This window comes from Protopterus annectens, chromosome 9.part0 (assembly GCF_019279795.1).
Source record: "Protopterus annectens isolate FY-2018-M chromosome 9.part0, PAN1.0, whole genome shotgun sequence".
Taxonomy (NCBI): domain Eukaryota; kingdom Metazoa; phylum Chordata; order Ceratodontiformes; family Protopteridae; genus Protopterus; species Protopterus annectens.
Genome location: NC_056743.1, coordinates 1550186145 through 1550207700, shown reverse-complemented (window position 1 = coordinate 1550207700; position 21556 = coordinate 1550186145). Strand labels below are relative to the sequence as shown.

The following is a 21556-nucleotide window of genomic DNA, read 5'->3' as shown; positions in this document are numbered from 1 at the left end:
CTCATATGAGTATATAGCTATATCTGTATCTATATAACTATATAAATATATGTGTACAGGACACACACACACACACACACACACACACACACACACACACACACACACACACACACACACACACACACATGTAAAACAGGGGGTGTTGGGGGTGCAGGGGGCATAGCTCTCCTGCTACAAAAAAAAATATTTTTTTTTATTTCGCATTCAGTGTTGTGAAGAAACAATGTTTTTGTCTCTGCCATATGCATGCCGACGTTATGGCCATTCGAATATCTAATGTAGACCAATATATCTATATATATCTATATATATATATATATATATATATATATCTATATATATATATATATATATATATATATATATATATATATATATATATATATACATTTGTATATATGGATACAGTAGACAATCTTGAAGTACTGAAATATCGATTTTCAGTACTTCGAGACTAAATAGTTGAAAGTGCAGTTATGCAAAACTGCACTATGTCGAATGCAAAAATGTTGAATCTGCTATTGTGGTGTCATGTTCGTGATGTGCAGTGCGGTTTATGGATTTATCTGGGGTTTCAGGTAAGTGGTGTTTGTGTAAGGGTATTGGGTAGGGATTTTAGTGTGTATGAATGTGTGTAGTGGTGTTTTTTGTGTGTTTGTGTGTTTAGTGCGACCTCGGTGTTAGTATATATAAGTAGGGTGTGTGTGAGAGGCACAGCCCCCACAGGGGGGGGTGCAGGGGGGTTTGTCCTCTTGCTTATAGGTAGGATAGGTGTGTGTGTGTGTTATGTTGTGTTTGTGTGTGCTGTTTTGTTTGGTTTAGTGTAGTTAGGTAGGTGTATGTGTGTGTGTTTATGTGCTGGTTTGTGTGTGTGTGTGTGTGTGTGTGTGTGTGTGTGTGTGTGTGTGTGTGTGTGTGTGTGTGTGTGTGTGTCTGGTCACGATTGTACTATTCACACAATAGTTCGGGTATGTGGGTTTTCGATTATTCAGTATCGAAATACTGAAATTCGACATTTCAGTTCTTCGAGGTTGTCTAGTGAATCCATATATATATATATATATATATATATATATATATATATATATATATATATACATACACACACACTTTATAATCTCGAAATAGAGACTATAAAGCCAAATGTTTACAATAGGAAAAGCTCATAATCGTGAATTTGAATATCTCGAATTCGCGGTTATGACCTTACGCTACGTAATGTCCGGGATTGTGTGTTGATGGTGCCATGTGTGGATCTAGGTGTTATGTCAGGTAAGTGAGTGTTTTGTAAGGGTTTTGAGTGGGAGTTAGAGTGTATGTGATTCTGCTAATATGTTTGATGTTTGTGTGAGGGACTGGAGAATGTGCGTGTGTGAGTTTGATTTTGTTTCCTGTTTGTGCGATCTCGGAGTTATTATGTATAAGTGGGGGGGTGTGGGGGGCTTGCCCCCCTGCTTATGTGTGTATGAGTTGTGAATGTGTGTAATTTTGTTTGTTTTTGTTGGGATGTGGGTGTTGTGGTGTATGTATGGTGTAGCGTGTGCGGTTTGTTCAGTGTTTTGAATTTCACGGTTTTGGGTTCAGGGTTTTGTGATTCGGTTTCATGGTCTCGAGATACTGAAATTCAATATTTCAGTATTTCAAGATTATGAAGTAAATATATATATATATATATATATATATATATATATATATATATATATATATAGCTAGATATAGATCAGATATAAATATATAGATAGATATAGATATATAGATATATGCATATGTAAATATAAATATGTATTATATATTATATACGCCCCTTTTGGTATGTACCTAACAAGACATCTAGAACAACTGTAACGAATACAGAAATACCTCACAAAGAGGATTACCAGTCTCAAACAGATGCCCTACGCAGACCGTCTCAAAAAACTCCAGTTTTACTGTGTCACATATCGTCTTCTCAGAGGTGATCTCTGCCTAACATACAAAGCTATGTCAAACCCAGAGCTGTTGGACATGCTCCACTTAAAGAAATCCCAATCCCTCAGAGCTACATGCTCTAGGGACCTAAACCTTGTCACCACAATAAACAGAACATGCTGGAGAGATAGATTCCTGTCCCAGAGACTTCCCATACTCTGGAACAAACTACCTATCTATATCAAACAAAGCTCCTCATTAGGACTCTTCAAGAAAAATCTTGATGATTGGATGCGAGATAGGAAATTCACCCCGAGGATCACTTCTGTGACTCTGCTTGACAGGGGCACAGGAAAAAATAATTTTCTTGGGTGACAAAAGCCAGGGTACCATTTGGTGAGGCTTATATAGGCCCTAGGGCCAATAGCCTAGTACCTACCTATGAACCGATATATATATATATATATATATATATATATATATATATATATATATATATATGTACATATATACATATTGATCTATACACACACACACACACACACACACACACACACACACACACACACACACACACACACACATACATGCACATATAATTATGCATATACACATATAGGGTTGTATCATGAACAGATAAATGCACTACAGAGAGACAGATTAAAATAGAAGAACACAAATGAGAGACTGCACAAAGCACTGAATACCATTAAAACAAATCACAAGGTAGTACATACTTGTCTCCAACTAAAAGTCCCCTATATCTGTAAACCCCAGCTACAAAACCCATATCAAGTGTCATCTAAATATAGGTACTGTTAGGATACTGGTTTATAGTAATATAATGTGCTGGGTTAGGGTAATGGGCAGGAGCAAGGTTAGGGCAAATGAGTAATGGTAGCCATGGGTCCAAATAAGTATTCAGACGTTTGAGTTACAAAAATATTTATATATTATATGACTATGTAGTTGTATACTCATATAACTGACAGCAACAAGACTGACAGAAAATGGTCGTTCTACCAAATATGAAAAAAAAAAGAAACATTCTTTTTTGAAGGGAGACAAGCCCACCTGCACCTCCTACATCCCCTGCTCACTATATATACCACTGCAAAGACTGCTCTACAGTATCTTCTTCTTCTTTCGGCTTTTCCCGGTTAGGGGTTGCCACAACGGATCACCTGTCTGCTCATGATTTGCAGTAGAGTTTTACGGTGTTGAGTTACCAGCCCAGCCCCCAACCATCCACAGAAGGCACACGCATGCACACACTCACACTTAGGGCCAATTTAGAGTCTCCAATCCACCTACAGCATGTCTTTGGGATGTGGGAGGAAACCGGAGCACCAGGAGGAAACCCACGCGACCACAGGGAAGACATGCAGACTCCCCACAGAAGGCACCCCAGCCAAGGATCGAACCAGAGAACCTGTTGTTGTGAGGCTTCAACGCTAACCGCTGCACCACCATGGCTGCCCACAAGGATTGCCCTACAGTATGAAGAGGGTTAATTTCCTGATTCCCAATGTTCATGATCTTGCACCTTACCAAAGTTTTGATCAGTGTTCTGTCAGTTGATTTTCAATCAGCTAGGCTGATTTTTTCTGGATGCAATAATTGAACCGTTTGACCACCTCTGTGTCACACACACACACACACACATATAGATATATATATATATATATATATATATATATATATATATATATATATACTCATATATATCTACAACTTGGTTTGCTGATACTGTATCTCTCAGCTGCTGTGAACTGTCCTCCTGCTCGTTATGTATTACTGGCATGGCCTTACACCTAGACCTGGTTGCTTTCAAAGTGTAAGTGCTCTGTCCTTAAATGCTGCTAACTGTTTCTCTTACTTCATTAAAGTATAATTGCATTTTTTGTACAACTAAAATGGTCACATGCTACACATACTCGTTTTTTTTATTTACACCAGTAATGCATTTGTTCAACTAGCATAGCCTAGTCTAGATCTGAACTACTATTGCACTTGTGGTATTCAGCTCTTCAGAATGGTCTCTTACTAGACCTGCTCATTTTACTAGTGTAAAATAATTTGTTTAATTAGCCAGGCTCACTTTAGACCTGAACTTTTGTACTGATGTAATTTATTCAGCTACTTTTTATGCCCAACAAATCTATTCATGGTATGGCTCCTACTTTCTTCTATTACACCCAATTAATTCCTTTCTCCTCTATTTTCTTTTTATCTTCAGTCACTCTATTTTTTCAAATGTGGAAGGCTGATTTCCTCCCACCTGAATCCTACACTGTGCAACAAGAATTCTCCTATTACACTGCTGAAACACAGACATAAACATAGCATATTATTCTAAAGCAAAGTACATCCTACAGTAAGTAACATGCTGTGTTTTGTTGAGTGGCACGCACACTTACAAGGATGGTAGTGCTATATAACCCCCATCTCTCTTTTACTACATAGCTTTCCACATTGAATTTACAAAGAAATAGTTAGACTAAGGGTATTTATTCTGTTAACGTCATACAAGTTGGTCTATATTGAATGTTCGAACATTCAAAATTCTGAGTGTCATATGGTCGATACCATACAATCGGATTTTTGAATGCTCAACTGTTGTAATGGAGATCTCCATACAGCATGGAATGGGAAGATTTCCCCTTTTCTGCACTGTAGTGCAATCTCTGAGTTGGTATATGTACGTGGGGGAGCAGGGGGGCTTGCCCCTCCTTAAAACATCCAGGTAGGTGTTTTGTGTAGTTTATTTTTTTTATTAGATAATCAAACTTTTGAAAGTTTGATCATATGGTGTCGACCATATGACAGTCAAACTTTCAAACATTCGTTTATCTAATATAGACCCATACAAGCTCTCTACCATTCACTGAGGAAGGGCTTCTGTTAAATTAATTAGGTAAAGCTAAGTAAAGGTCCTGATTATCACAGTTTACATACTGACCTGAGCTTTTCTGGTTGATTCATGATAGCTTTTTGCAGTTTTTAGGTCTGTCGCCAGGTCCTACCTGCTCTGTTTGCCCTCACTATACTCGGGCTCACTCTGCTTCCTTACCCTACCCCCAATTCCCATACACTCCCAATACTCACATATTTATCTGTACCCAACTCCTCCCATCCCTTAACCACAACCATTCAAAAGCCACCACATCACATGCTCATCTACTGACCCCACCTATACAGTTTAAGCCCATTTTCCTCCCTCTCCTTTCCTTTCCCTACTTTTTCACATCTCCTGTTAATCTACCTCTATACCTCTGCTAAAATACTGTATATATATTTTAGCAAAATTCTCACTATTTAGTTATCTAAATAAATTCCTTCTCCCTATTTCTTCTCATTAAATATTGCCTCAGCACTATAGTTTGCATATTCATTGTTTATCTAAACACATTTTCCATATAACTTTCATTTATCCTTCCTGGCCACCTTTCTGATTCCTCCATACCCATCTAGCCATAGCCTATCCTCTTTCGCACCCTTTCCTCCTCCCACCCTACCAGTATTTCTCTCATTAGCCTATCACTACTACCCATACCTCTCAACCTTTTAGAGCAAGAAATCTGGTCAAAGCTATAAATAATGTGGGACAAAGGCCCGAACATAGGGACAATTTTAAAAATGCTCTTACAAGCTGAGAAAGTTGAGAGAATAACAGATTTTGCATTAGCATGAATTTTATGAAGGGTTTGAAGTCTAAATTTCAAATATCTGGCATTATTTTCTGACTTAATTCCTCAATGATTTGCCAGTGATTTTGTCAGAAAACCAAAATTTTATGAGAAACATGTCAAAAATATAAGGCAAAAATCTGGACATTCTGCAAAAATCTGTACAGTTGAGAGGTATGCTACTACCACCACATACCTTCTTACCCAGCTACTAATGCTCTACAGCAAGACTCCTCCTTCTAAAATCCTCCTCACCATGAGTCCAAGCAGCACTTTTATACTACCATTCTTTCTTCCTTTTCTTCACACTCCTCTTTTACCTGCTGTACATCACCACTCTCAATCCCATCTCCTTGTCCCCCAAACACACTACTATCACATATCCCTTATCTAACCTTTCTGATAGTTACTTAGACACGGCTCCAAGTCTCTACCAAATAAAAAGCATTCTACTGCACAAAATAAAAATATTCCCACAAAAAATACAGCTATCTCTTACATCCCATTTTTTACCACTAACTTACAAATACACTTTACCAAACCTAGCAGACAGCAACAATTACTGCATTACTCCTGCAGATTAACTATCTTACCCCTATGTGGGGACATCCACCCCAATCCTGGACCCACATCATCCATTATGCCTGCCCAACCTACAAGAGCAATTCCCAAAAATCCTTATATATTGTCACCATAAACCTGCAAAGCATTCACAATGAAATACTTGAATTCCACACTTGGATTAGTCATTATCATCCTGACATCATTGCTGTCACAGAAACATGGCTAAAACCTTACATTAAGAACTCCAAATTTTTCCCTCCTGGCTTCTCAGCCATAAGAATAGATAGACCTGCAAAAAGGGTGGAGGTGTTGCTCTACTCTTTCCAAACACCTACAAAATAGATCTCTATACAAATTCCAATCCACAGTTTGCCGATGCTGAAAATCTTATTCCATTTCTACAAATGAATGACTCTAAAAAAATATCTATAATATTTCTCTAAATCCCCCCAGGCAATATCATTCCTTTCCTAGAGGAAATTCTTGCCTGTATTTCCACCAATATCAACAACTAAACCATAATCTTGGGTGATGTTAATATCAACTGGCTAGACCTTTCAGTCAATATTCCATTTTCAGACATCAATCTATTCAGTTTTACTCGGGTTATCACTTCAACAACTAGACCAGATAGAAACAACAACTATGGCTCCATTTTAGACTGGATTCTGATTTCTGACCCTAATAAAATATCTTCTGCAGGCACTCTCCCTAACAGCCTTAGTGATCACCTCCCCGTGTTTGTTCACTGAACTGATCCCTCCTTTCATAAACCACACTGATGCAAACATGTAAGGAACCTTACAAAATTCAACCCAATTACCTTCACAGGCACTCTAAAAAAGATCGATCAACTAGTCCATGCTAAAAATTCTCACAGTAGATGATGCAGTTAATTACTTCAACTCAACATTCCTAGATACACTAAATAGCCTCCCCCCCCCGCACACACACACACACACACACACACACACACACACACACACACACACTTTGTCTTAAGTGAATCAAAACAAACCATGCCCCATGGCTGACCAAGACCACTAAAGAACTTATAAGAGCCAGAGACAAAAGCTGGAAAAAATGGCTAGCAAATAGACCGACCTGACCTGCTGAAATTTAAACAACTATGAAACCAAGTAAAAAACTAGTTATCAAAGACAAAAAAATAATTACCTAAAACTTTACAATGATCACAAGTTAAACCCAAAAACATTCTGGAACTCCATTACATCATTACTAAATCCAGGCATGAAAAGCAACCCATGTCCATATCTTGACAAAACACCTCAAGAAATAGCCTCTCTCTTCAATTCTCATTTTACTGATACTATAGCACAAATTGCTGCCACTTTCCCCCAATCCCATACAAACCCAAATCCTACAACTCCTTCAAAACTATCCTCTTGCTCGCCCTCTACCTCACCCTCCAGTTCCCCTCACAAACTCTCTATCCATTCTATAGCTATGTTCATTTTTAAACCAATTCCAATAATTCCAATAAAAAGTTTACTTCTCAAGCTCAAATCTTGCTCTAGCACTCCTGACAACCTACCTACACAGTTCCTAAAACTAACAACCGAAGCTATTGCCCACCCTATTGCTATACTCGTAAATAGATCCATTCAAAAATCTTATGTCCCTAAAATCTGGAAAAAACATTTATTCTTCCTCTTCATAAAGGTGGCAACAACACTGACATCTCAAACATCAGAACAATAGCCATTATTTTACCCACCTCAAAGATCTTGGAAAAATGTACACATACTCAAATCCTAAACTATCTGATTCAAAACCAAATCCTATCTCTCACACAACATAGATTCAGGTGAGGTCACAGCATCACAACCACCAACATGTCTTTCATGAACATAATTAACAGAGTCCGAGACTCCAGCAAAATTGTCTCCTCTGTATTCCTAGACCTCTCAAAAGCATTTGACACTGTCTCCTGCACTTTATTCCTAACCAAGCTCTCTAAAACTGGCCACTCCCCTCCTCTCTTAACTGGTTCTCAGTCTACTTAAAAGACAGACAGCAGACTGTTAAATGGCAAAACTCCCCTCTCTCCATATCTCAACAACCCCACTGTGGTTCCCCAAGGCTCCATACTTGGACCCCTCCTATTCAGCAGCTTCCTTAACGATTTTCATTCCTCTCTAGGTCAAAGGTCACTCCTTTAATATGAAGACGACTCGACTATTATATGCCCTGCTAATTCCATTTCTGAGCTGCAAATATAACTCAATTAGCCTTTACCTTCACAGAGACCTAGATGTACAACAATCACTTATCTCTTAACCCAAGCAAAAACAAGCCTATGCGATTCACTACTAGGAAGAATACATCTGTAAACAAAGCCATTTTCACCATACTTTCGCAAAGTAACACCACAATTGAAGTAGTTTTCCACACAAACATCTTAGCAGTAATAATAGACAAACAACAGAAATCTGATTTATGCATTCACCGTAACACCAGCAAAACTCACCAGAAGCTAGGCATCCTCTATAGGCATAAATCTTTCCTCAACTCCACCACAAAATAAGTTCTAACTTCTACTTACTCACTACCCTCTCTCTTGTATGTTGCTCCACTGCTTACCAACATTCAATCCTCTCTAAAAGCTTAACTTGAGTTTTCCTATAACAAAATCACCAAATTCAATACTAACACCAAGCATCATACCCATCACTGTATAGCCCTACACTCTCTGAACTGGCTAGAACTACCTGATTACCTTTCCTATCTGCAACTAACAATAGCACATACAATTATCTTTAAATCATCAAACTGCTCTGCACTCAACCTAATATTCAGTTTGTACTATTCAACCAGGCCTCTCATATCCAAGAATCAGCACCTAGTGACTGTACTAAAACCAAACTTGCCAGCTGGTCAACTTCTCTACTCCTGTTTTGTAGCCAAAGGGTGGAATACCCTACCAGTAGCTATCAGGACTACTCAAAACCCTGCAGCTTTCAAAACCTCACTAAGAGACTACCTATCTTCTATCTGGATTTGCACCTGCACTTCATCTCCCCATTTCAAAACCTAATATCTCTGCTGAATATAGACATTAATGTCTAATCATTTACTATTTATTAAGGTCACTTATAAGAACTTACTGTTCCTACAGTTAGAAACAATTATAAAATGTGCATTCTACCTACCTCTGTTACTGCTTACCATTTTCATTTTTGTTACCTGTAATATATCCAGTTGTTAATATGTTACCCTCTGCTGTATATACTCAAGGAATTGTATTCTTTGCATTGTTTTAACTATTTGTATATTCCATGTGCACTTGTTCTTCATGGAGCTTTTCTCCCAGGGTCTCCACTGAAAATGGGCTCCCCACAGCCCAGTGGACTACCCTGGTAATGTAAATAACTAAAATAATAAATACACACAAATACACACACACATATAGTTGAAGTTAAAGTGTGCAAATGCAAATAAGGTCAAGCATGTAGTAGGGTGTCTTTTTTGAGCAATGCAGGTTTCGGCAAATGATGGTTTTGTGCTTTTAGTGAATGGCTATAATGCTAAAGTTTCAGTAAGTGATTTGTACTACTGGGTAAGCTTATGTTGAGGAAAAATATTTTGTTCTACTAAGTTTTTAAGTGAATTAAAGTAATATGCATGGTGTTATATTTGGATTTATTCGGAATTCTTCTGCATGGAGGTTGAGAGATATAGCAGTATTTATTCCCATTGTTTTCTATTCCTTTTCCATTCTTTTTTAGAGTTGAGGTAACTGATGAGTTGGTATGTTTAACTTTGGGGGTATAGGTGGCTTTCCCCCTGCAAAAACATTTTATTTTGTATTTTTGTATGGTTCTGTGTCTCATTTTGTTCAGTTTATTGACCAATCGTGTTTTTTTTTTATTTGGTCTTATTTCTACAGTGTTTTATGTTCGCTGCTTTTCCTTTTCATCTTTTGCATACACATACATGTGTGTGTGTGTGTGTGTGTGTGTGTGTGTGTGTGTGTGTGTGTGTGTGTGTGTGTGTGTGTGTGTGCATATATATATATATATATATATATATATATATATATATATATATATAGTGTGTGTGTGTGTGCGCGCATGTAGAAATAGATATGTAAACACACACACACACATATATTATATGTATGTGTGTGTGTGTGTGTGTGTATATATATATATATATATATATGTGTGTGTGTGTGTGTGTGTATATATATATATATATATATATATATATATATATATATAATGTGTGTGTGTGTGTGTGTGTGCATGTAGAAATAGATATGTAAACACACGCACATATATTATATAGATATCAATAGATACAGATACATGCAGCTATGTGTAAATATATACTTTTAACAGACATTATTCGTCAGAAATCACAAGATACATATTTGGGAACTGAAGTATTCAATGAACTGTTGAAATTCTGCAGTACTTTGAAAATATATTTAAGTGGAACATTTGCAAGGGTGAAAAATACCATGAATTGTGTGTCTGTCATAGGATTCTATGAGGCCTAATAACCACTTCTTATCCATTTAGCTTTTCAGTGTTTTACAATCTGTATAAGTGTTAAAGTTAGAAATTTTATATCAACATTTCAAACATTTTCACAGTTCTTTATTTTTTTCTTGTAGTCTGGAAGAAATAGTATTGAAAAAGTTGTGAAAAAGTATGGAATAGATGGGTCACGGTTTGTGGTAAGCCATATTTATGCAGTTATCTAAACTTTTTATAAAATGTTGTACATATAATAAATGTGCTGATTATTAGCACAAAGGCAAAAACAAGTTGATGTGATCAAAATATTATACTACATAAACTATATATTATTTAATTTGCTATAATTCTTAAATAGCTTTTCATTACAAGATTGAGGATGTGAAGTATATGTACTTGGAAATATTTATTTTCTTTAGGAATGGAAATAAAAGTTTGCACAACTACCACATTGTGGTGATAAGGGTTACAGAACTCCAGGAGAGCTACAATTAACTGGTGTTCACTTGGAGGGAGTGCGGAAGGAAACAAGCAGTCACAATGTTGTCAGACTTTCTTGTTTGCATTGCTTCCACATTTTGCACTTTGGAGTCTGGATATATTTTATATTGAGGGTTTGTTTTCTCTGTCCCTTTTCAGCCCATGAGAATGCATGGAAAATCAAAGTGCTCCTTGGGTCCTAGGATGGGACACTTATTTGATAATCACCTTTAACAAGAGTGCTCTGGCTGACAGACATCTGAAAAATAATTGCTAGACCAGTACAAAGTTATTACCGAATGCATGTGAATATACAAGCATTTCAGTTACTGAAGTCTTTGACTTAAAAATTGTGCACTTTATTAATACTATATAGATTATTTTAGTTACAAAATGGGTGAATAAAATACTGGACCTAGAATGACCAAGTTCAGCTTTCATCTGAGCAATTATTTTATCACTGCAGCACTGCTAATACTGATGTATTTGAAATGTCATAAATTTGACTAAAATTACTTTTATCTTAATCACTCTAAGGTATTTAATAGTGTGTGTCATGATGATAACAGCTGTACTTCATGAATCCCCAAAGATATACAGTGTGCTATGCCGCAGGAAGCTTAACCATTTGAAATGTTAAGACCAGCTATAGTGAGTCCCAAAATGCTGACACTGAATGGCCAAAAGATCAGACTTGCATACACCAAGCCTGAGATGCCGCTTCTCAGAATATTCCCTTTTCTCTGAGGAATGGCAACCTCAGAATTGGTATATATAAGTTCAGGGTTTGTGTGGGTCGTGCCCCCCTGAAAAAACAAGTTTTATGGAGTTGAATGATTTTTGAGATTCTCTCTTCTCTGGGTTTTCAGTCTTTTTTTTTTTTCACCTTTTCGGCAGTTGGTATTTTGAGTGCCAACATTTCAACAGGGAGCCCTCAGGAAGTGGTTCATTATCCCAACACACTACATCTCTGTCATCCCTTACTCAATAAATATTAGTCTAATTCTGGACATTATAATAGGCTAAATACCTTTGCTTGAAAGAAATACTATTCTTTGTCTATGCAGTACAGTGATTAACATCAGGTAATTGTATGTTAACAAGATATGCTTAATCGACAAGGGATAATTCCTTAATAAAAACACAGTTAAGTAGCGCTGAAGCATATCCAACAGACATTTGTACTGCTCGGTGATAAAATAAGGTATTACATATGTTTTGACAAAGTGTAACAGTGGAATATTTGCCTATTTTAAATGAAATGAAAAGGTCATCCTTGCACTGCCTTTTCAGGCTGAACTTATTTTGGAACAGAATTTGAGATCCAGGCCACTAGAGGACATTTGCTAGGTTGGGGCTGCTATTGATTTACCTGTAAGATTATTGATAATGTGGTTGTAAGAATTCTCAAACATGGAAGACTTAATGCTTACATTCCCTTTTAATACATACTAGACACAAAACATAAGGCCTTAAAGCCACAGTACTGTCATCTCTGCATTCACCACAGAGTGATCTAAATGGGGCAGTGAGCATTAGCTTACTGTGCCAATCATTTTAGTGGAATACAGATAATCTGTTTATGCATATAGTTCTCAGAAATATGGGGTTCACTGACTTGAGATAGTGCACACAGTGTGAAATTGCTATACAATTCATCAGTAAGGTGGTGGTATTTTGGGAGGGTGAAGAAAAAAATGAAATGCACTAGATGCAGAGTAAATCATCAACATTTTTTAGCACACACTTATTGTTTGGAGCACATGCCAATATGGCTAAAACAACAGCTGCTTTATCACAACACACACACACACACACACACACACACACACGCACACACGCACACACACACACACACACACACACACACACACACACACACACACACACACACACACACACACACACACACACACACACACACACACACACACACACACACACAAGTGTGCACACACACACACTCTCCCAAAGAGACACACACACACACACACACACACACACACACACACACACACACACACACACACACATGCACATGTTTAGTGTCTGTAAGCTTAAGTGTATTAAGTGTAGTTTCTGAACAAAATGCTGCTCCTCTGCAAGTAATGACTTTGGTCACTATTGTTCAGTGGCAGCACAGTGAAGTTTGTCATTTCACTGGACCTCTGTAATTGTGTTACAGTGCAGCTGTACAAAACAAGTTTGGTACACAGTATAGCTGTCTCTGAATTGCATTAGCATTATGCTTTATAATATGTAACCAATTTCATCTCCGTTGTGAACTGAGTGTTTGCTCATTGTAGAGTCTTGCTAGGTTTCTGTTTCCGAATCATATTAGCAAGTATTCTATACATTTGTCTGCTTACTGGACCAATACAGAACCTACCATGCCTGTGAATTCTGCCTCCATTTCTTTTCCCTCGCAGTTAACAACTATTTAGTTTTGAAGGTAAACATTATGGCTGTTTCAGCAGCATTTTATTTATACATGATGTCTCGCTAATTACTATGTGCAGTACTACAACAGCAAACCATAATAGGTTGTGGGGTTAAGCTGGAATTTAAATATGCAAGTGCTGAGGGCAAATCTACAGCAGCTGTGAGGAATTAACATTTTATTTGTTAAATGAGAATGTTCTGCTGAGCCAAGGACCTGATGATAGTACAGATTTAAGGGAGTATCTAATATAAAAGTTCAGAATTTTATTATGGTTCACAGAGAGAAAAAAACACAATGTAGAAAGCAGAGACGGGACTGGTAAAATTGAAACATAAATACATACATAATATACAGTCAGTAGGTTCAGATTGCACAAAGAAAATGGTTTGTGCATTTTGGTTCTAAAATATTACTGTCCGTAGAACAAAATAAAGAGTAAGTAATTCAATGAGTAATGGGTCAGAAGACTTGATGCTGACACCTCCTCCTACTGCATACTAGACAGAGCACATAAGGCTTTAAGACCACAGTACTGTCATCTCTGCATTTAGCACGGAGTGATCTGAATGAGGTGATGAGCACTAGTTTCCTGTGCTAATCATTTTAGTAGAGGACTGAGATTGCGCAGTGGGATAGCAAGAGATTGAACTTGCTGCCTTCTCATATAGTCTGTTTCACATTATCTTTTTATCATGGTTTATCATAAAAGATAAAATGGTTTTAATTCCCTCAGAACCACTGACTGCTATATAATATCAGATAAACATTGTACGTTTGCTAGATATGCTTTTCTGTATCTGACATTTTGGATCTGTTGTTGTTTTTTTTTCACTACATTGTAGAAATGTGTGGCTTTTTTCTGTGTTATATTAGCATATTGTAGCTTATATGTTTTATATAATGAGTTGAGAAATATGTACAGCTTTCCATGGCCATGGGTCATGGTTAGAGTGGGCACTGGTGCAATCAAATGCAGAATCCAAACATAGTAATCAGGACACTGAAACCTGTAAGTATGCTTCAGGTAGAGTCTGCAACTACTACATTATCAGCAGTAGAAATAAACAGTGTGATTTTTAAAAGGCTAATATGTTAACACGTTGTCAGTAAGTCATGGCATAAGTTAGACAGTGAGAGGGAAGAGCAAAGAGAGAAAAGAGACAGGTAGGGGTGCACCTGCATTTAAGAAACTGTAGCAGTTGTATTTAGACACTGGGAGCAGATGGAGTATTTTCAGAGGGACTGTATCACAGTTCTGTAGGCTGAGCTGTATATAACACTGAAAATGATAAATTTATAAACAACTTGATGACAATGCTGACTGATTTACAGGAAACATCTATAAGATATATGACTTCATTCAATTTGAAAAAAACACCTTTAAAGCAGATTATTAGTAACAACTGGTTAATTCTTATGGCCAGTGATGAGTTGAAAAGGCAATACACCACACTTTGCCTATAGAAATATGAGGACTTTAAATATAAATGCCATAGCTGTTCCTGTTGTGAAAATATTTTATTGTGGAAATACATACATTAAAATTTAGGCTATAGATTCTTTTTACATCCTTCTGTTAGAGGTGGGGATATAATAAATGCCCTTGAAACCAAAGAATATAGATGGATTTTAAGACTGGCTAGTGATTCACCACCATTGAAAAGTCCTCAGGCTTGATGGGGGTGTTGTTGTTTGAGTGCAATAGAAGTCTAGACAGCTAAGTCTGATATACTAGAAATAATTTAGGCTCCCCAGTCAAAAGAGTGCCATACTATATGCTCCAGAATGAATTTATTATTATCCGTCCTATCATCTATCTTATCTTTAGCCAGTGTGATGGATTGCTTGACATGTAGGTAGAGTAGATAAGGAATATGTTTGGTTAGGAGTCCTAGGCTTCAGATCATTACACTAGTGAACAACACTACTTGTCAGTCAGTTATGCAGGTGTTTGAAGTTTGTGTAGGAAGGCATAAGATTGCACTGGAATTCTCTTTTGCCCACGATAGTGGGATCCTAGAGTTGGTATATGTGAGTAGTGTATTTTTGCTATATCAACTGAGGATCACAGTTCACTGATTCCAGTGGTCAGAGATCAAAATTCTGTGACTCAGTGACAGTTCCGGCAGTTTCATTAAAATATTTATGTCTAGTAATCTATCACAGTAGCAGGTTCTCTTTATGTTCTAATAGACATTAACATCTTTGGTGTGGGTTTTCATGATGCTGCTTGTCTTACATAGGTGTAGGAGATCAAGCATGGCAAGGCCCTACATGGTGCAGAAGGCTAGACACTGATCATTACGATGGATCCTGCATGAGACAGTGTATAGTAAGAGGAATTTTAATGTATAAGCACAGTTTACAGAGTTTAGTGCAGTTTTCTTCTTAGGAATGCCAGGCCTTTCTAGTTGGGGAAAATGCTTAGAGAGTTAGATGGAAAAGGGAATATGGCATTGCATGTGTCTGATGAGGAAATACAGAGATAAATTATATCATTAAAGAGCCTTGCCTGAATTTCTAATTGCCCCAAAACACTGACTGGTTTAGGAACTTGCTCAGTCACACAGTAAACAGATGAAGATGGAAAGATACAAACCCATCAATTATTCCTAGAGGATATGCATTTGGAAATTAGATGTGCCAAGTAGAAACATGTCCTGATTACAACTGACGCATGGAAGGCAAAGTGCTTACCAGACAGAACTGCACTACATGTTTTGAGATTAAGGTTTAGGCCACCAAGTCTTAGCTTGATTTTGCCCATTTAAATGATGTGAGTGCCCAAAGGGGTGCATATGATAGCATTCAGGTTGCAAACATCAGCAAAGTTAATGAACCACAGCCCATCATAATCCATGTTAATATTTGAAAAGGTCATGTCAAAGAGTTGAAGGTCCAAGACAAAGCTCTCAAACTCTACTGATGAAATTCTTTAACACTGAAGAGGTTCCCTCAGCCCTAACTGTGTGGATTCTGTCAGTGACCCAGCTGGCTATCCATCAAACAATGTAGAGATTATTGTTGTGTAAGGCTGTCAATAAAACTTGTTTGAGAGATTGTGTTAAATGCCTTAGCAAGATCTGGATAAGAGTTGTGTATGGAAGGACCTGAATCTATAGCTTCTGTGCCCCTAATGAAGAACTCATTTAGACTGGGAAAACAGGATTTGTCTTTAATAAAACCAAATTAATTTGATCAAAGGACTGCAGGTTCCATAAATCCTAATTTATGAGATTTGCTATAATATGTCCTATATCTCTACAAATGTAACTGGTGAAATGTACAGATCTGTAATTACCTGCTTCTGATGTGAGCTACACTTTATTTAGAATATTCACTTTGGCAATCCTGCACTCATCTGACACATAGCAAATGAAGAGGCTAAAGTTAAATAAGGTGAGAATGGGTTGAGCAAAGATATATTTAGTGCTTATTAAGAGGCACACAGTCATGTTGTCTGGGCCCATGGAAGTGGTGTTCTTGGTCTTTGATAGAGATGTTGATATTTGCTTCATTATTAGCTCTCTAGATCTGGGCTTTGACCATTCAACCTGCTGCTGGATTTGACTGGAAAAAACAGTCCAACAATTTCTGAGAAGTAAACATTTTTGCATGTACTTTATACATTAGTGTCTTAGTACTGTTTTCTGCTGTGGTAACTTTGCAACTGAACTGGTCTCAAATGTCATTGTTCCCACTGTGAGAGTAGGGGCTACAGTTGGTGCTGTTTCTAGCTTGCATTTCCAGTGGTTACATAACAGTTATAACTTTCACAGGCCTTTGTGCTTTTATGTTCTGATTTAAATTTTTTGTTTGTGAACTCTGCTGCTATGGTATGCTGGATCTCAACAGAAACCAAACTACTTGAACTCTATTACTGGATCTGACTGGGAAAAACAGTCCAAGATCTGGAAATTGCTTATTGCAGCTGATGTTCTTAATATACAACACAGTACTAGAGTTCTTACATCAGTACCACGTACTCATCTTGGTAACTGTCTTATTTCTTCCAGTCAGTACTGTCTGGAATAGTACACCCTAGTGATCACCGGGTCTATATTAGTACATCAAAGTATTCCTACTTCAATTGTACTAATACCAAACCCTTTGCATCGAACGCTGAAAATAGCAAAGCTGCAGAATATCGAATACTTTCCTAAGGAAAATATTTGGTCGGCCGTTTCTGCAGCTTCGCTATTTCAACTGTAGAGTGAAGGTTAGGGACTGGGTTACGGTAAGTGTGCAAACGAAGGTGAGTGTGCGATAGGGACCTTAGGGTTAGGGAGCGGGTATGGTGAGTGTGCGATAGGGACTTTAGGGTTAGGGAGCGGGTAAGGTGAGTGTGCGGTAGTTATGGACCTTTGGGTTAGGGTTGGGTTAAGGTAAGTTGATAACTAGTAGTGTATGTATGGTTTAGTGTAGGGTTCTGTGAAGTGTATGTGTGTGGATTTTGTAATGTTAAGTTGTCTATCTCACCTTCATTCTTGCTGGTTGTGTTTGGAGTCAATCCTCGGCTCCGACTTGGCCATCTTCAAAAGCTCGAGAGCTGCTTACTGGCTCGAGGCCCTCCTATATCCCATGATGCCTGGCACTAGATACCCAGATCGCGTTTGCCGCTTCTGCTGCGAGGTTGTTCTACTGGCTCAGGTCGTATAAAACTTTATTATTGTATTTTTCTTGTCACAAACTGTCAGTTTTTAGTATAGAATTAGTCTTTAGATAAATCTGTTGTACTGTGGTTAGTTTTCTCCGATTCCTGATTACTTATCCTCAAGAAACTCGTTTAAGTTAGAGAGTTTCCCCTCCCCCCTTCTCTCCCTTTCCTTACCTCAGAAAGGTTTTTCCGTTTTAGTTAGAGGATAACCCTTTCTCTCTATCTCTTTTAAAAAAAAATATATATATATATTTCCTTAGTATCACTGTTTGTGTTTAGTGTTAGCTATCTATAGTGTTTGTAGTACTGCTTATAGTTTTTTGGTTGTGCTAGCTGTAGTTTACAATTTTCAGTGGTTAGTACTTTAACTTTTCTGTGTGTTGTTTTCTTGTCCTTGGTTTTCCTTAGGATGTTCAAGGATCCTAAGCCGTCCGGATTCAAGAAGTGTGACTCATGCTGTCAGAAGATGTCTCTGACAGATGGTCACACTTCTTGTGTTTATTGTCTGGGCACCGTGCACCTGCAGGACTCTTGCTCCATTTGCCATGCTTTCAGTCCAAGAGTCCTGCAGGAGCGCAAAAACAAATTGATCCTGTGGGGTTTGCTTAAGCCCCAAGATTCATTGGCGAAGGCTCAGCCTGTGAAATCTTCCAGGCCACCTAAACCTTCAGCTCCCAGTTCGGCGCCGTCGTTGGGTGAAGCCATACCATCTATCTTGGCTCCTGCTGGAACCGATGTTCCTCCCTCCCAGCCGGCTCTGACACGTTCTTCGGAGCCATCTGAGAGTCGAAAAAGGTCCAGGTCTCCTTCTCTGAAGTCGATACGTTTGGCTCCGAAATCGCCTCTGCTCATGTCGGAGCGTAGTCATCGCTCATCCCACTCTTCTCGGTCCTCAAGACTTACGGACCATGACTTGGAAAGAGTAGTCAGTAGGCTGCTAAAATCGCAGGCCCTAGCCAAAATGTTGTCCAGCCTCCCTCATCAGGTATCGGCTCCATCCACGTCTGTAGATATTCCTCCTCCGACTCATCTTATGAGCTCGGAGGCGGAGTTTGTTGGGGTTCGAGTAGTGGAACCATCAGCTCCAATACCTTCTCCTTTGGTTCCGTTGTCGACTCCGATCCCTTCCATAGTACCGTCCCTGGAGGGATCTGGGTGCCGAGACTCCCTTGTCGTCTCCGAGGAGGCGAGTGGCATTGGACCCTTGTCCGACCCCGCTCTCCCCCTCGGGGCTTCGGCTCAGGTGAGCTCGGCTCCCACATCTGCCTCGGAGCCATCCCCCTCGGTGTGGAGAGGGGTTCTGGTTTCTTCGGAACTGGAGCCCTCTCTGCATCCGGGCAGGGATTCCTTCGAGGGGATGAGGAGTGTACTGGCCCCCGAGTCAGTCCCATGATTGACCCCATCGGCTCCTCCCCTGGGGTGCCTGCGTCAGCTTCTGCCCCTCTTCCAGACCCCAAGCATGGGGATCCAGCACTCCAGGACACCCCTTTGGGTGTATCCTCCTCTTCTGAGGCCTCCCCTGATCATTCAGAGGAGCCACCTCGCAAGAGGAAATGCAAGAGGAAGCATGTTGACTCCCCCGAGTCTGTCACATCAAATACTGACTTAGAGGAGTTGGAAGGGTCCCCAAGATCCCCCTCTGAAGATGTCTCCTTCTCAGACATCCTTGAGATGCTTAGGCAGAGGGGGAACTGGACTGCCCTAAGCCCCTCCGAGGATGAGTCGGTATTCCTGGACGCGTTTGGATCCCGACCTTCCAACTCCTGGGTGTCTCCGCCTTTCGACCCAGTGATGTCTGTGGTGGCTTGGAAGGCATGGTCAGCTCCAGACATAGTGGAACCGACCTCTAGAAGACCTGCAAAATTCATTACTGCACCACAGGACAAACAGTTCTTGACCAAGGGTGTCCCCGTTGATGCCATGGTGGTAGCGATGGCCACAAAGAAGGAGTTGGCAGAAACTTCTTCATCTGTCCATCCTCCTAACAAGGAGTCCAGGACGATGGACAGATATGGGAAGCAGATGTTCTCTTCAGCGACCTTTTCCATGAGGTCCTGGAATTACCTGTGCCACTTTACTCATCTTCAGAGGGATCTCCTGAAAGAGCTTGGAGATACCCTCCAAGATCCATCAGCTGAGGGGGCCCAGGCTAAGGCAGCCTCCCAGCTGGTGACTCTTAATTCAGAGGTAAACTCCTCCATGAGGCTCATTTCGTATGCAGCCGATGGTGCGAGTAGAGCCGCAGGCACAGGCATTGCCCTAAGGAGGCACGCTTGGATGCGGCTATGTAACTTTGCGGAACATTTCAGAGAGTCTTTCACCAACACCCCTTTTGATGGTTCCTCTCTCTTTGGATCACAGGTGAAGGATACCCTTACCAGGTGTGAGCAGGAAGGTAAGACTCTCTCTGCCATAGGAGTCCGTTTTTCCACTCCTTCCAGACCATATCCCAAGGGTCAAAAGAGTGGAAAGATGTGGTTCCAGAAATCCCAGGGAGCCTTGCCGGACACACGTGGTGAGTTCCCATCCAGGAGTAGAGGAGGGAACAATAATAGACACCGCCCTCATGGTAGAGGGGGTCCGCAAAATCAGGGCAGCAGAGAATCCTACTCTGAGAAGCCCTTCCAGCATCCCTGAAGGGTTGCCTGGCTGCCCACCTCTGGAGGGGGAAGATTATCGCTGTACCCAAGAGCCTGGCAAGACATAACACAAGACAAATGGGTACAGTCCGTTATATCCGGAGGCTACCGAATTCCCTTTGTTCGCACCCCCTTAAGGTCAAACAAGTCCCTTCCAGATGTTCCACCCAATCTAAGGGACCAAGCAGTTCAAGAAGTCACAAAACTGCTAAGAAAAAGGGCCATCCAGCAAGTCCCAGCAGACCAACAAGGATCCGGAATTTACTCAAGGTTCTTTTTGGTACCAAAAAAGACAGGGGACTGGAGGCCCATTCTGGATCTCAGCAGACTGAACAGGTCTGTACAAAGAACAAAGTTCCGGATGGTCATGCTACAGTCCATTTTGCCCTTCCTGGGTCAGGACAATTGGATGTGCTCTATAGATCTTCAGGATGCGTACTACCACATCAAAATGGACAGACGCTCCAGAAGATTCCTTCGCTTCCGGCTGGGAGCCAGCCATTATCAGTTCAGAGCTCTGCCCTTTGGTCTCACCACAGCCCCCGAGGTGTTCACCAAATGTATTGCAGTAGTTACCGCTCACCTGAGACGGTAAGGATTCCAGGTGTTTCCATATCTAGATGACTGGCTCCTCACTGCTACCACCAGGCATCACCTTCTGTGAACCA

The 21556-nt window shown here is 39.6% G+C and overlaps 1 protein-coding gene across 1 annotated transcript in view; it reads left to right on the top strand.

Annotated features, from left to right (window-relative positions):
- LCP2 (lymphocyte cytosolic protein 2) overlaps nucleotides 1-21556 on the top strand; it is a 1995233-nt gene that overhangs the window by 330791 nt on the left and 1642886 nt on the right. Inside the window, exon 2 of the mRNA XM_044084497.1 lies at nucleotides 10807-10869. Coding sequence (XP_043940432.1) covers nucleotides 10807-10869 — 63 coding nt within the window. The remainder of the gene's footprint in view (nucleotides 1-10806; nucleotides 10870-21556) is intronic.